Genomic DNA, 13,902 nt, shown 5'->3' on the forward strand with positions numbered 1-13,902 from the left:
AGAAGGCAGGAGTTGGATGAAAGGTGAATACACAGGGGTTGGCCGTGTCAGGAGAAGGATCCATTTTTCATGAGTATAGGCAGAGATTGTGGGAGATGAAATCAGAGTTATGTAAGGTGAGGAGAAATGGAGAAGATGGAGCTCTAGGTGAATGGCTTCATTTTTTTTTTTTTTTGGGTGTGGACAGAGATAAGGTTCTCAGATGAGAGAGTAAGGGAATTTATACCCATGAGAAGCTTGAGGAGAAATGAAGTTTGCAACATCCACTGCGGTAAGTGGAAGAAAGACTCAATTAAGGAAGATTAGAAAGATTACCACGCTGTAGTGAAGGCCCACTTGGGATTAGATAACAAATTTGCAGTGGACCGTTTGTAAGTTGACTTACTCTAGCTGCATTCAGCTCCACGTAATTGGAAGCAAAGGAGGCAGAACCAAGGACTAATCTGGGCTTGGGGTTCTGTAAGGGTTGGCAGTAAGACAAGGGTGGTCATGAGGCAGATGAGAAGAGAAGCTAGTGTAGAGTTGAACTCTGGCTCACTAGGAGGCAGAGATTGCGGAGACCATAATTACTGCAGGGTTAATGGCCTGATAAAGTTGTTGCTTGTCCTTTTGTACTTCAAAGAGGACCAATGACACCATGATGTTGGGGTCAAGGCACAGTATGTGGGACTGTGGCTGATCAGTCCAACATGAGCTTGGAAGGCTCTACACCCGTTGGGCACAAATGGTCCATCTGAACATGTGGGATGTTTTTAGATCTGTACATCTCCTGTTTCCTTTGTGCTACTGAGATTCTGCTTTGCTCATAGAGCACTGTGACTTCTTTGATACGGGCACATATGTTGGGCAGTCTTGTGCCAGTGTCTCCCATTCGATACTAAGGTTCTTTAGAGAGAACTGGAGAGTATCTTTGTACCACTTCTGACATCTGTGTGAACTCTGGCCTTGTGTAAGCTCTCTGTAAAAACCTACCGATTGCTGTGTTGACCTTACTGCTGTATGCCTGTGAAACTGAATCGTTTCCATTTGAATTGTCTTAGGAAGATTTTGAAGATTACCAGGCAAAGACAAGGTACCAGACACTGAGGTCCTCCCTTGAGCTAACTGCCAAACATTCACACTCTACTGCAGCGAGTGTGACTCTGATGGGCTGACCACATACCTAGGAGATTGTTTTATGACAAACTCAGACAAGGCAAGCACTCACTTGGAGGTCAGCTTGAGAAAGTACAGAAGGCTAGAAGGACTGGAGGTCACAGTGAGGAAGAACAATGGGGTTAGTGATGATAACATGGAATGATACAAGTTTTGATCAGAAAAAAGAAAATCTGACGTTTATGAACATGGAAGCAGAACATTTTCAGGTGATGGCAAGATCAAGATATGCCCACCTCTGGTGTACCTCAAGTGAGTGGAAGTTTAGGCCATGGAAATTAAGTATCTGAGCAATTGGGAAGATAGGGTATTAAAGAAAACATTAATACATATGCTAAAGTCTTCTAGTATGAAAGCAGGAGTTGGGGGAGAGAGGAAGACAGTGTGCCAAATACTAGGCTCATTGAGGAAAGAGGGAGAGTGTTAGAACTTCTTCAAAGTGGTAAGAACAAAATCCACATATTGAAGGGGGCTGAGGAACGAATAAGAACTGGTGGTAGTGAATGTAGGATCACAGTGTGAGGGGTGGCAAATAATCCATTAATAAACATTAATTAAGCACCTACAATGTGCTAGGCACTGTTTTAAGGGCTAGGAATATAAAAAGAGGTTAAAAAAACCAGTCCCTGCCCTCAAGAATCTTACAATTTAAAAGAGATAATACGCAAATAAACATATACAAATCATGCTATATACAGGGCAAATAGAAAATGATTAACAAAGAAGGCACTTGAATTGAGAGGTTGGGGAAGGCTTCCTATAGGAGGTGAGATTTTAGGTGAGACTTTAAGAAAGACAGGGAGGCAAATAGTTTGAGCAGAGGAGGGAGAGCATTCCAGGCAGGGGGGACAGCCAAAGAAAAATGCCAGGAGCCAAAAGATGGAGTGTCTTGTTTGTGGAACTTCCAGGAAGCCAGTGTCACTGAATCAAAGAGAATGTATTGGAAAATAAGGTATAAAAGGACTGAAAGGCAGGCAGTGGTTAGGTTAGTAGGACTTTGAATGCCAAACAGAGCATTTTCTTTCTAATCACAGAGGCAATAGGAAGCTCTTGACCTCATCATTCAACTGAAACGATTTTCTCCAAAGTTAGCAAATCTAATGGCCTTTTCTCATCTCTCATCCTCCCGACCTGTCTACTCCAATCCATTCTCAGCTCAGTCACCAAAGTTATTTTCCTGAAATGTATGGCTGCCTGTGTCACCTTCCCTACTCAATAAATTCTAGTGACTCTCTATTCCCTCCAGGATTAAAGAGAAATTTCTTGTCATTAAGGCTCTTCACAATCGGGCCCCTTCTCACCTTCCCAGTCTTCTGAAAGGAGTCTTGATTCCCCTCCAGACAGTCTATGATACAGCCAGCCTCACCTACTTGCTGTACCTCACACATGACATTTCATCTTCCTTCTTCATGCCTGGAATGCTCTCCCTCACCATCAGTACGTCTTAGCATCTTTTCAATACTCTGTTCAAATACCACAGTCTACAAGAGAAGTATTCTGATACCCCCAGATGCTTGAGCCTTCCCTTCTTAGGACAGCCTTCCATCTACTCTGTTTGTACTTATCTATACACATATTGTCTCTGTGGTTAGAATGAAAGCTCCCATGGGCAGGGATTGCTTTTACCTTTCTTTGTATCCTCAGTGCTTAGCACAGTATCTGGCATATAACAAGTGCTTAATAAATGCTTGTTGACCAATTGTCCTTAAATTCAAAGGTTTTCCTTCCCAGTCCTTATTCTGGAATGCCATCCATTTCTCCTGCTTTGCCCCCACCTCCCACCTCCACTCCAGGCTGCTGAAAACCCTTTGAAAGCCCCAAATGCTTCTTCCTCCAGGAGGTCTTCCCTAGTCTCATTAGCTTCCTTCCAGGACTCTCGGATCAGGGGTTTTGTTCTTTTTCCTACAGATGTCACACCACACTGGGTAATTCATTTACATACGTATCGAGACTGTAAGCTCATTGAGGCAGGAGCAAAGTCTGGATCCAATGTGGACCCTCATTGGGCGCCTTGTACACAAACTTTACTACTTACTATCTGTGACTTCCTTGGCATGGGTGCTGGCGGCTGCAAACTTGAGGATGTGTTGGATGTAAGACTGGACACTTCGGAGATGTCTGCAGCTGTGAAAAGCCCAAAAGAATCTTTCTTAAAACATGCTGTCTCATCTGTTTTGATTAACCTCAATTAACCCAACAGGGTCACTGTCTACATTTGAAAAAGAAAACAGCTTTGGGAGAAATGTTTCTGGATTCTATTCACGTCTTCCTGAATTTCCAAATAATCTTATTCTTCTTCCTTACCTGCAGATTTCCAACCTTCATAATAATTCACAGATTTAATAATTCCATGGGCTTAAGCTATAGACACTCCCCAATTAATTTATGATTCTGCGACTCATTCCTGGGCTTTGCTCCTTCCCGTCTGCCAGTTTATGGCAGTGGAGATGGAAGAGTCAGTGGGCACCCATCATTAAACCTTATGCTCCTTTAGCAGTGGATTGTTAGTGACACCCCCCCACCCCCGCCAGCACATGGCTTGATGTTCTAGAAACTGAGTCCAGTCTCTCTTTAATCTAAAAAGTGCTCCCAGCCTGAAACAGATATTGAATGAGGTAATTACCAGTTCCTTTAGGTTGGCCTTTGTTGATCAAAGGGGATGACCTGTCAACGCTGTTAAGAAAAAAGGAAAAAAAAGACATTATTAATCTGCAAACTTTAACAAGTACTTTTGTTAAGTAAGCAGAGCTGTCACAATTATAATTTCAAGTTTTCTCAAGCCCAAACAGGAGTCAAGAGACTCGGACTGCGATCCTAGCTCTTCCATTTAACAGTGAGATCTAGCGCAAGTCACTTAAACATTGTGAGACAAGCCTCAGGTTCAGCATTTAGAAAATGAAGGTGTTGGATTTACAATCTCTAAGGTCTATTAGCATTACAGACTAGTATTCTGTTTGACCTTGAGTATATCCTTTTCCTTCTTAAGGTGTAAAATGAGGTAGCTGGATTTAATGGTCTCTAAGGTCCCTTCCAGTCTATAGGCTAGAATTCTTTGATTATAAAAGCTTTCATTTTATAACTGTAGTTGCTAAGGCCCACTGTTGTTAGCACTGGATCTACTGCACATTTATGAATCAGAACCCAACACAATAAAGCACTGGAAGCTGCCATTCGTCTGCTCCCTCTTCCCCTTTCTGGGCCTCCATTTCCTCTTCTATAAAATAAGAGAATGGGTGAGATGATCCCTAGGGTCCCTTCCAATTGTGACAGTCTATAAATCTAAGTGGATTTTCCCTTCTGTGAAAGGGGGATAATAATAACATCATTCCTGTCCCATCCCACAGCACCTCAGAGGATTAATAAAACCTGTGAAGAGCTAGGAGAAAGACCTTCTGATGTGTTCTATAGTGCTTAGTAGGAGAGGGATTAAATGTTTGGGAGCAGAAAGGAGAGTAAGCTTATAAATAGTACACATTAGCTGTTTTACCTTCAAATGCAATGCAAGTGTCCCTCTTTAAGAAAATCCAAATGCATACAAATTGTAGCTTTATAATTTGGTTCTTTAAGAAATTGTTTTCTTTTAAAAGTGAACTCTAATAGTGCTTTTAAAATGTGATTCAATGGATTTACAAAGCTTTTTCAGACCACATCTATCATATAAAGCAAAGAATACCAGTAAACATTTTTAGATTTAGTTTGTTTGTGGCTTACTTTCCTTCAGAGGCAGAAAGTGAAAATCTGTGGTCTGGATTTTGTATGTTAATATAACACTTCAACTTTCCTAAAGAATATATGTTTACCTATGCAACCTAACGTGAAAATGTATTTAATAGGAATGTATGTGTAGAACCTGTATAAGACTGTACACCATCTCAGGGAGGGAGTGGGGAGGGAGGAGAGAAGGAGAAGGAGGGAAAAGGAAAAAAAATCTAAGATATATGAAAGTGACTGTAGAACACTGAAAACAAAATAATTTAATAAAAAAAGAATATATGTTTATATATGTACACACACACACTTAAAAAAAACTTAACCCATCCAGAACACAGTTGAAAAGCTGGAAGCAAAAAAGACATTCTAGGGCCCTCTCTCAGAGTGGAGGCAACTAGGTGGTATAGGAAGTGGATAAAGCACTGGACCTGGAATCAGGAAGACCTGAGTTCAAATTCAGACTAAGACACTTACCAGCTGTGTGACTCAGGGAAGGTCACTTAACCCTGGTTATCTCAGTTCCTCTTCTGGAAAACGAGGATAATAATAGCATCCACCTCACACAGTTGTTTGTTGTGAGGATCAAATGAGATAACTGTAAAATACTTGACAGTGACTGGCAAATACATGCTATAAAAATGTTGGATAATGATAATATTGTTTTACCTAGAATTCTAAAAAACTGGTACTTATTTTCTTAACTCTTAGGGGAAGAGAGCGAGACACACACACAGAAAGAGAGTGTTGTGTGGGGTGTGTGTGTGCTCATGTGGTATAGAGGATTTGAGAGACAAGCACAAGGTCTTCAATGTAAAGATATAGCTAATAATCTGAAAAAATATAAAAATGTAAAGAGAAAATTCCGAGTTATAAGGGCAGCTCTATGAAAGGGGAGAGGGAGAGAATCAAAGCAGAAATTTAGGCAATGCAAAAGATGTTAACAAAACCTGTTTTACAAAAAATTGAGGGGGTCATTTAGTACAAGGGCAAAGAGTCCTATATCTGTCAAAAATCCTGAGGGCATGCCAGTATTATAGCACAGCACAATAATGACTCAGAATCATCAAGTAAAGGTAAAATTAAGTTCCATAGTTTGTCAAAGATCTCAGCGAAGCAGGTAAGATATTTTAAAAGGTTACTGTCCAGTGCCTCACACAGGAGGTACTGGATATTTGATGAATTTTCATCAAAAGTGGTAAAGAAAATATTTTGCTGCTTAAAGGGGTTGTGTGGATAAATGGAACTATGTGAAACAGGTCATTCCCTGATGATGGTGGGTAAGTGAGGTGGTACAACCCCTCCCCCAGAAAGGAAGGGCAGTGATCAGGAGCAAGTGAGACAAGGTCTGTAAGGGCCCTGTGTAACTGTTAGGCTACCATACAAATGTGAGCTGCCATACAAGGACTGACTGGAAGGGCCAAAGAAGACAAGGCTTGAGGATCAGTGTGTAGGAAAATTCATGATCCATGCCTTTCAGGATCTAAAGTGACACATGGAGGAAGGATTACACTTGTCCTGCTTAGACACGGGGCAAAACTAGGGGCAGTGGGTGCAAGTTACAGTAAGAAGGATAACAGTTCGATGTGAGGAAAAGTTTCCTAATAATAAGAATAGTTAAAGGGTAAAATGGGCTGCTCTGGCAGGCAGTGACTTGTGTGGCAATAGAGAGAGGTCTTCAAAAAGAGGCTAAACGACCACTGGTAGACACGGTAGGGGGGAATTCCTGTTAGTTTGCCAGTCAAATGGCACTGTTACTGTGTGGCAGACAGTATGCTAAATGCTGGGGATACAAAAAAAAGGGCAAAAACAGTATCTGCTCTCAAGGGGATCACAGAATGTGAGAGAAAACATGGGGGTTGGGAAAGAAAACGCAAAGAACCATGTACAAACCAAAGGCATCAGTTGGATCACATGACTTCTGAGGTCCCTTCCAACTCTGACGTTCTGTAATTGTATTATTATAATTCACTCAGGTCTTATCTCCTCCAAAATCTTTAGCTTCTCATTATCTACTGAATAAAGCTCAACCTGCTCTGTCATCCACAACCCTTGCCCCAGCCTACATTCTTAGCTCTCATTTCCTCCCATGTATCCTACGCTCCCCTTAGTCACGCTGTCTGCCAAACAATGTGCTCATTTCTCATACCTCAAGTGCTTTATCCATGTTGCTTCCTATGTCTAAATACTAATCTCTTAACTTGTCTCCAATTTAAATAAAAGGAAGCGCTGATTTTTCTTTTCCTTTTTCAATAAATTTTTATTGATATCTTCTGTTCCTTGTATCACCGTAGTTTCTCCTATATCCCTCCATGTCTCCCTTTTAGAGCTGTCCCATATGACATAGACTATTTTCAGAGAGAAAAAAAAAAGTCGGCATAACTTCATACCCTGAGACAGTCTGAAAACATGTCCAATGTATAATAGCTGTGGATCTCCCACCTTCACCAAGGGGTGGGTTGGGGGTGGCATCTCATATCCCTTCATCAGAGTCTCATTTGATTTTTATAATTTTCTTACATTTACTTTTGATTTTTTTTGGTTTGTCATCCCATTTGTTTTGTTGTAATTAATGTATATATGTATTTTTTGGCTCTGTTTACTTCACTGCATCAGTTCATACAGAACTTTCTGTGCTTACCTATATATACCACACATATCATTTCTTACAGCACAGTAATATTCCATCACATTCATGGACCACGATTTGATTAGCTATTTCCCAATTAATGAGCATCAACTTTATTACCAATTCTTAGCTACCATAAAAAGTGTTGCTATAAATATTTTGGAGTGTGTGGGGACTTTTTTCTTAATGATGGCTTCCTTGGGGTATATAAGCCCAGTAACAAAAGCCCAGTAACGGAGCCTCCGGTTCAAAGGGCATGGACAATTTAGTCATTTTTTGCATAGTTCCAAATTATTTTTTTCAAAATGGCTGCGCCATTATACAGTCCCATCAACAATATATCAGCGTGCCTATTTTTCCAAAGCCCTTCCATTGGGATAACATTGTTGCCATATTTCGTCCTTTTTGTCAATTTTTAGGGTATGAGAAGAAACCTCAAGGTTATTTTGGTTTGCGTTTCTCTCATTATTAGTGATTTGGAGCATCTTTTTCATGAGGCTGTGGACATTTTGCAATTTTTTGAGAAGGGTTTATACATATCCTTTGACCATTTATTTACTGGGAATAACTATTAGAAAGAGTGCATGAGGGTGTGTGTATGCACATACATATGGGGGAGAGACAGAGAGAGCGTACAGCCTGAATACCAAACCTCTGTTTCTTTTGTGTTCTCAATTTTATAAGGACATACCTGTGTATAATTATGGCCTGATTTTTATTTTATTTCTTCTGTTTTTGCTGTGATTTCACCCTGATCATCTGCCATTTTTTTGATTTTTCTTTAAAAAATTTCAGATTAGCTAAGGATTTATCAGTTTTATTAATCTTTTCAAAGAACCAGTTCTTAGCTTTATTTGTCATTTTTAAAAATTTTTTTTAAATTTTAATTATTTTTTAATGTTTAACGATTACTGCCATACAATTGAGATTTTATCCCCCCCCACCTACCCCCTACTACCCCCTCCCTCCCCACGACTGCATACAGTTCTGTATAGGTTCTACATATACTTTCCTACTGAGTACATTTTCACTATAGTCATGCTATGTAGTCGGACTAAAATAAATGGAAGAAATCATATAACAAATCAAAACATGATACACAAAAACATACACATAACACAAACATGATCCGCTACATTCTGTGAATGACTTCCATATTTCTTTCTCTGAGTGTTTATTTGTCATTTCTGAGGTGTCTTGTTTCCAATTTATTTCCCTACTTGTTATATCCTCTTCTGCACATATTTTAGAAGTTTTTTTTATTATAAAAGTGCATATTCAGTTTATTAATCCTTTTTAATGTATGACTGAATGGAAATGCTTTTCCCTAGTCAATGATTTGACTGATTTAGCTGAATCCCAGAAATGCTGGTATGATATTTCATCATGATCATTTTCTTTTCAGTAGTCACTAATTATCTTTATGATTTATTCTTTGATCCACTCATTATTTAAGATTTCACTGTCAAGTCTCCATTTGGGTCTGCAACTTTTGTTTGTGGTCCCTGAACCAATTTTTACTTTTATTGCATGATTATGGTCTAAAAAGGATATGTTAACTCTTTTTTGCCTTTTTTAAACTGCCCTAGTATATGCCCAATTTTTGTAAATTCCACGTAGTACAGAGAAATACGTATTTTCTTTTGCTTGTCCCACTTAGAAGATACCATAAGTCTTTTAACTCTAGTTGCTCCAGAAATTTGTCCAGTTCCATATTTTCCTCTTTATCTTTCAGTTACATTGATCTATAACAGAGGGATATTATAGTTTCCTGTTACATCCTATTATGTTCTTCTAGTAGTTCAGATAATATTTTCCTTTATGAATGTGGATAGTAAGGTATTTGGAGATTTAAGTTCATTATACCTTAGGTTGCTGCCTATGGTTTCTCTCAGCATAGTACAGCTTCCTTGCTTATGCCTTTTTATTTATTTGAATGTTTTTGCTTTGTCTGATAGCATGATGTGAAATCCTGCTTTTTTGGATTCACCTGAAGCATAACAAATTTTTTGTGCATGTCTTTGCTTTTTAAATGTGTTTCTCAAAAGCAACCAACTATAGGGTTTTGATTTTTTATCCATTCTGTCATTATTTTGTGTTTTATTGGAATGTTTAATCAATTTGCTTTTAAAGTTATGCTAAGTTTACGTTTTCCTTCATTTGTCTCTAAAAACTGTCTAAGTTATGATTTTTTCTCATTTTCTGTTATAAATATAATATCATATTCCTTCAGTTACTTTAATCTTTTAAGGTAGGCCTGTTCCTGCTGGCTTTTGTTACCTAACCCTTGATTCTTTCTTCTCATTTTTTACCCCCTTCCCTTTAAAATTCTATTAGTTCTTTTTTTCTCTCCCTCTTTTATCTGGTTATAGGTTTTTTTACTTGTTTTTTTCCTTCCAGCAAAGTATATTCCCTCTTGTTGTTCCCCCTCCCCTGCAAGTCTAATTCATTAAATTTTTAAATTTCATTTTTTGTTTTCCTTCTAAAAAGAATTTCTTTCATTCTTTTCATTATCCATCCTATTTTTCTGTTTACTCTAAACTTTCACTCTCTGATTCATAACCCCCATAACTGTCTGGTTTCTGTCTTTTCTGTGTATTCTTCCTGCAATCAAAGCTTCCAAGGTATCCCTTCTGTTTTCCTCTTCTAGGTGCTTTATGTCTCTGCTTTGTAGAGCTGACCCCACAGATTCCCCCTTTCCACTGTGTCTCCCTAAACTAAACTCCTAAACTCCCCAGGGGTTCAAATTCCCCATTCCTAAGACAAGTAGCCTTTTCAAGGGCCAAAGCCCCTCAAACTCATTCAGTATAAGGTTCTCATCTACGCTCACTGACCATCTCTCTTCACCCAAAGGAGTATTCATCAGTGGAACCCTTTCCTGTCTTCAAAGTAAGGCCCTCCTCCTCCCCACCCATTCCCCTGCAAGATAATTTCTTTCTGAGATCAGAGAGGTCACCCTTTGCTCATCATTAGCTCTTGATTACACCTTGGTACATCACTATCTCCTCTCTATCTCTCCCACTTTTATGTATTCTCCCATGTTGTAATGTAGCATGTGTCCCCCCGCCCCACCACACACGGAGCACAGACTCCCCTGGAGGTAGGGTGTCACCAGATCCTATCTGTGTTCACCCTCTCCATGTTCTGGTGACCTCTACCAGATTTCCATCTTGACTCCTGTCTCTTCCCAATCTCTGCTGATCTTGCTACCCTTGCCTATTCTATGTAGTTACTCCTGCATTTCTGCTGTTTGGGATGTTTAAGAAACAAACTCTTCAGTTTTGGTCTTTAAAAAATATTTCAAACTCTTCTTTATTATTTAACATTCACCTTTTCTTCTGTCTGGTTAAGCTCAGATTTGCAGGATAGGTCAGTCCTGGCTACATCTGAGGTCTGATGCCCTTTGGAACACACGATTCCATTCACTCCTCCCTTTGGTCTTATGTTGTTTGACTATCCTCTCCTTTGCACTTGAGGGTCTTTCTCCCGATGATTTGCATAAAATGTTGTTTCTGAATTTAACTACACATATGTAGTTGACTATATCTTTCTTTCATTATGGTGCTGAGGTGTTTGTTCTGTCATGGTTGGGAGAGCTATGGTCCTTACGTTGTCTCCATGCATACTGTTTCTGAGATCAATGTTTCATTTGCAGTAGTGAGTGCATTTTCTTTTAGAGTTATTGTTTCTTGCTTTTTCTTCACTTCTCTGTATTTGTGGGACTGATCTCCTGTTCTTTTGTTTCTTTGGTGAGGCTCGCCATTGCAGATTCTAGTTTTCTATTCTGTTGCTAGTTTCGTTGTGCAGGACATAAATTCTGCTCTCCTAATTCTCATTTCTCTTTTAAATCACTCAGGAACCAGCATTGTGGTTCCAAGTTCGCCTCAAATTCCACAGGATCCTCTTTCTCATCAAATGTTGGATCATTTTCCTTTATTCTGCATTATTTATTCATAGATGCCTAAACTTGTTTACTAGATCTGGAGGCTATATTTCTTCGTGCTAATGTTTTTCATGCTGATTTCTCTGTTATATGTGTAAAGTTTTTGAGTTTTCTTCCTAAAATATTTGATGCTTTTGGTCTCTATCCTGCCATACTTTCCTTATCACTCACTTCCTGACTCCCTCTCCTCTGACTGTAGCTCCCTAGGGGGTTGAATCTCAAAATGTCTCAGCCTTCTCCCATACTGAGCAATTTATGGTTCAACAGCCTTGGTCTCTGCCCTACTAACTTTTGGGTGGTCATAACTAGCCTCAGCTGGGATCCTGTGCTCTTTCCCTCAGGTTTGGTAGAGTATTGCTTCTACATGCGCAGCGTCTTTGTGTTCTATCCCACTCCTTTGCTTCCTCAGTTTTCTGGGCTGGCACCAGCAGTTCAGAGCTCTTTTTATCTGGCACAGGCAGTTCAGTGCTTTGCAGTGCTGGTGCTTCTGGGTTGCTGTGCCCAGCAGGATACTGTTCCCAAAGGGTTATGCCCATGCTAGCTGTTGAGACCCTAGCAAAGCCTGAGCAAGAGTCTCTACAAAGCTAGAAAGAATGAGGGGGGAATCACTGTGTAGGAATGAACTTTCATATAAGCCTATGTTACGTCCTTGGGTCCACTATGGCATTCTTGCTGCCATTAGGATGGGAGGTGAAAAATGAGTGCTGTATGAACTCAGGGTCAGTGGGCATCAGTTTTTTAAAACATCCTTTTGGATTCTGGATACCCCAGACCATGCAGACAGCTGAAAATGCTTTTCTCTAGTGCATATTTTCTGTTTTGGAGAGATCTGAGGTCATAAGGAACAGAGAAAATATCTAGTCTGCCATTTTGCTGATCATGTGACCCAGAACCCATTTTTCTAATGCACTTAGTAATATGGCCAGCTAATTATCTATGCCATTATCCTGCCCCTTCCCTTACTACCACCCCCACCAGAATGTATGCTTTATGAAGAGAGAGAATATAGATATTTAAACTTCATACACTTCCTAGAGTTAAGTACAGTGTAGATGCTTAATACATGCCAGTTTATTATAATTACTTCAAAAGTGTTATCGTTTAGTTGGTGTAGGTACCCTGTACCATACACTGGCTCCTTAGTAAATCTTATGAGGATCTCTGGTTAAAAATAATTCTATCATCTGTTGGTCAACATTCTGTTGACCAGTCTTTCCAAACTAAGCTAGGTTACTCCTAAGACAATAGATGACCCACAATCTCCTGCAAGGCCCATACTATTGACTGGATCTACCAAGTTCTTCACTGTTTTGACAAAGGTTTCCTGAACTCAGGGTAAGAAGCTGCAGCATGGTCTAGTGGGAAAGACTGCTGGACTGGGAGTTAAGAGACCTGGGTTCAAATTCCAGTTTAATATTGACTAGCTGCATGACCTTAGCCAAGTCAAGCAACCTTTTGGAAGCTTAGTTTTCACATCTCTAAAATGGAGATAACAGCATATGAACTATCCACCTCTCAGAGCTACTGAGAAAAAAGGTGCTTTGCATCCTTCAAATAACAATATGAGTTAGAAAGAGGTTTGTGTCAGTCATGTACTGAGTCAGTTGACTGGAAAAGAATAAAAATGATTATAATAAAATTTCCATAGCACAAGTGATGGCTGCTCCAGCAACAAGTCCTTTATGATATGAGGTTGTGAGCCACAAGATGTGAATGTGATATATATGACAGAACACAACCCAGAGAAAATGTGAAGACTTTCTATTCTGGAGAGTCAAGAAATATACAGCATTTCTATTACTGACCATGTGTTATCCAGTCATGCAAGGAAACATGGCAAAACAACTAACAGCCTCCTATCCCGTACACCACTACCACCAGAGCAGTCCTTCTAAATGTGGCTTTCACCATCTCACTTAACATTGCCTACAGCATCAAGTCCAAATCTCTTTATCCTTGAGTGTCCTGGTTTTCAAAGTCCTTCTCACCATGGCTTCGACCTGTTTTTCCCAGTCTTGTTTCTTCTTTTCCATTACAGGGCCTCCATGCCCCAGCCAGACCAGTCAACCTTCTTTTTCAGAACAAAGCCTTATTATCTTGTCCTGCCTCCAAATTCTTTGCTACACTCTTGCTTTTAACATCCATCTGTTCATCCCTTACTGGCTTTTTACCAAGTACTTACTGACTGAGAAACCCTGGTGATCATCTCTGTTTGGTATATAAATGTATTTGGGGAAGTTCATTCATCCATGGTTTCATCTCTGTGGTACTTCCTACATTGATACAGGTCTCTACTCCTTTATGTCTCAGTCAGCAGTTTCATGAGTTGCTGTGGTTAAAATAATTCATCCTTTGGTGGCCAGCTGTTCAGCGATTAGTCTTTCCACACTTAGCTGGTTCAAGGCTGGCCTCAAAAGCCTTTCCAGGTTTGCAAGACCTACCAGGGTACTTCACTGATAAGGCCTCT

The 13,902-nt window shown here is 39.7% G+C and overlaps 1 protein-coding gene across 3 annotated transcripts in view; it reads right to left on the reverse strand.

The window, feature by feature from the left end:
* ASAP2 (ArfGAP with SH3 domain, ankyrin repeat and PH domain 2) overlaps positions 1-13,902 on the reverse strand; it is a 273,963-nt gene that overhangs the window by 8,945 nt on the left and 251,116 nt on the right. For all 3 annotated transcript variants that reach the window (XM_072634272.1, XM_072634273.1, XM_072634274.1), the window contains 2 exons: positions 3,779-3,828; positions 3,191-3,279 (listed from right to left, as the gene is read on the reverse strand). In XM_072634272.1, coding sequence (XP_072490373.1) covers positions 3,191-3,279; positions 3,779-3,828 — 139 coding nt within the window. The remainder of the gene's footprint in view (positions 1-3,190; positions 3,280-3,778; positions 3,829-13,902) is intronic.

The sequence above is a fragment of the Notamacropus eugenii genome, chromosome 1 (genome assembly GCF_028372415.1).
Source record: "Notamacropus eugenii isolate mMacEug1 chromosome 1, mMacEug1.pri_v2, whole genome shotgun sequence".
NCBI lineage: Eukaryota > Metazoa > Chordata > Mammalia > Diprotodontia > Macropodidae > Notamacropus > Notamacropus eugenii.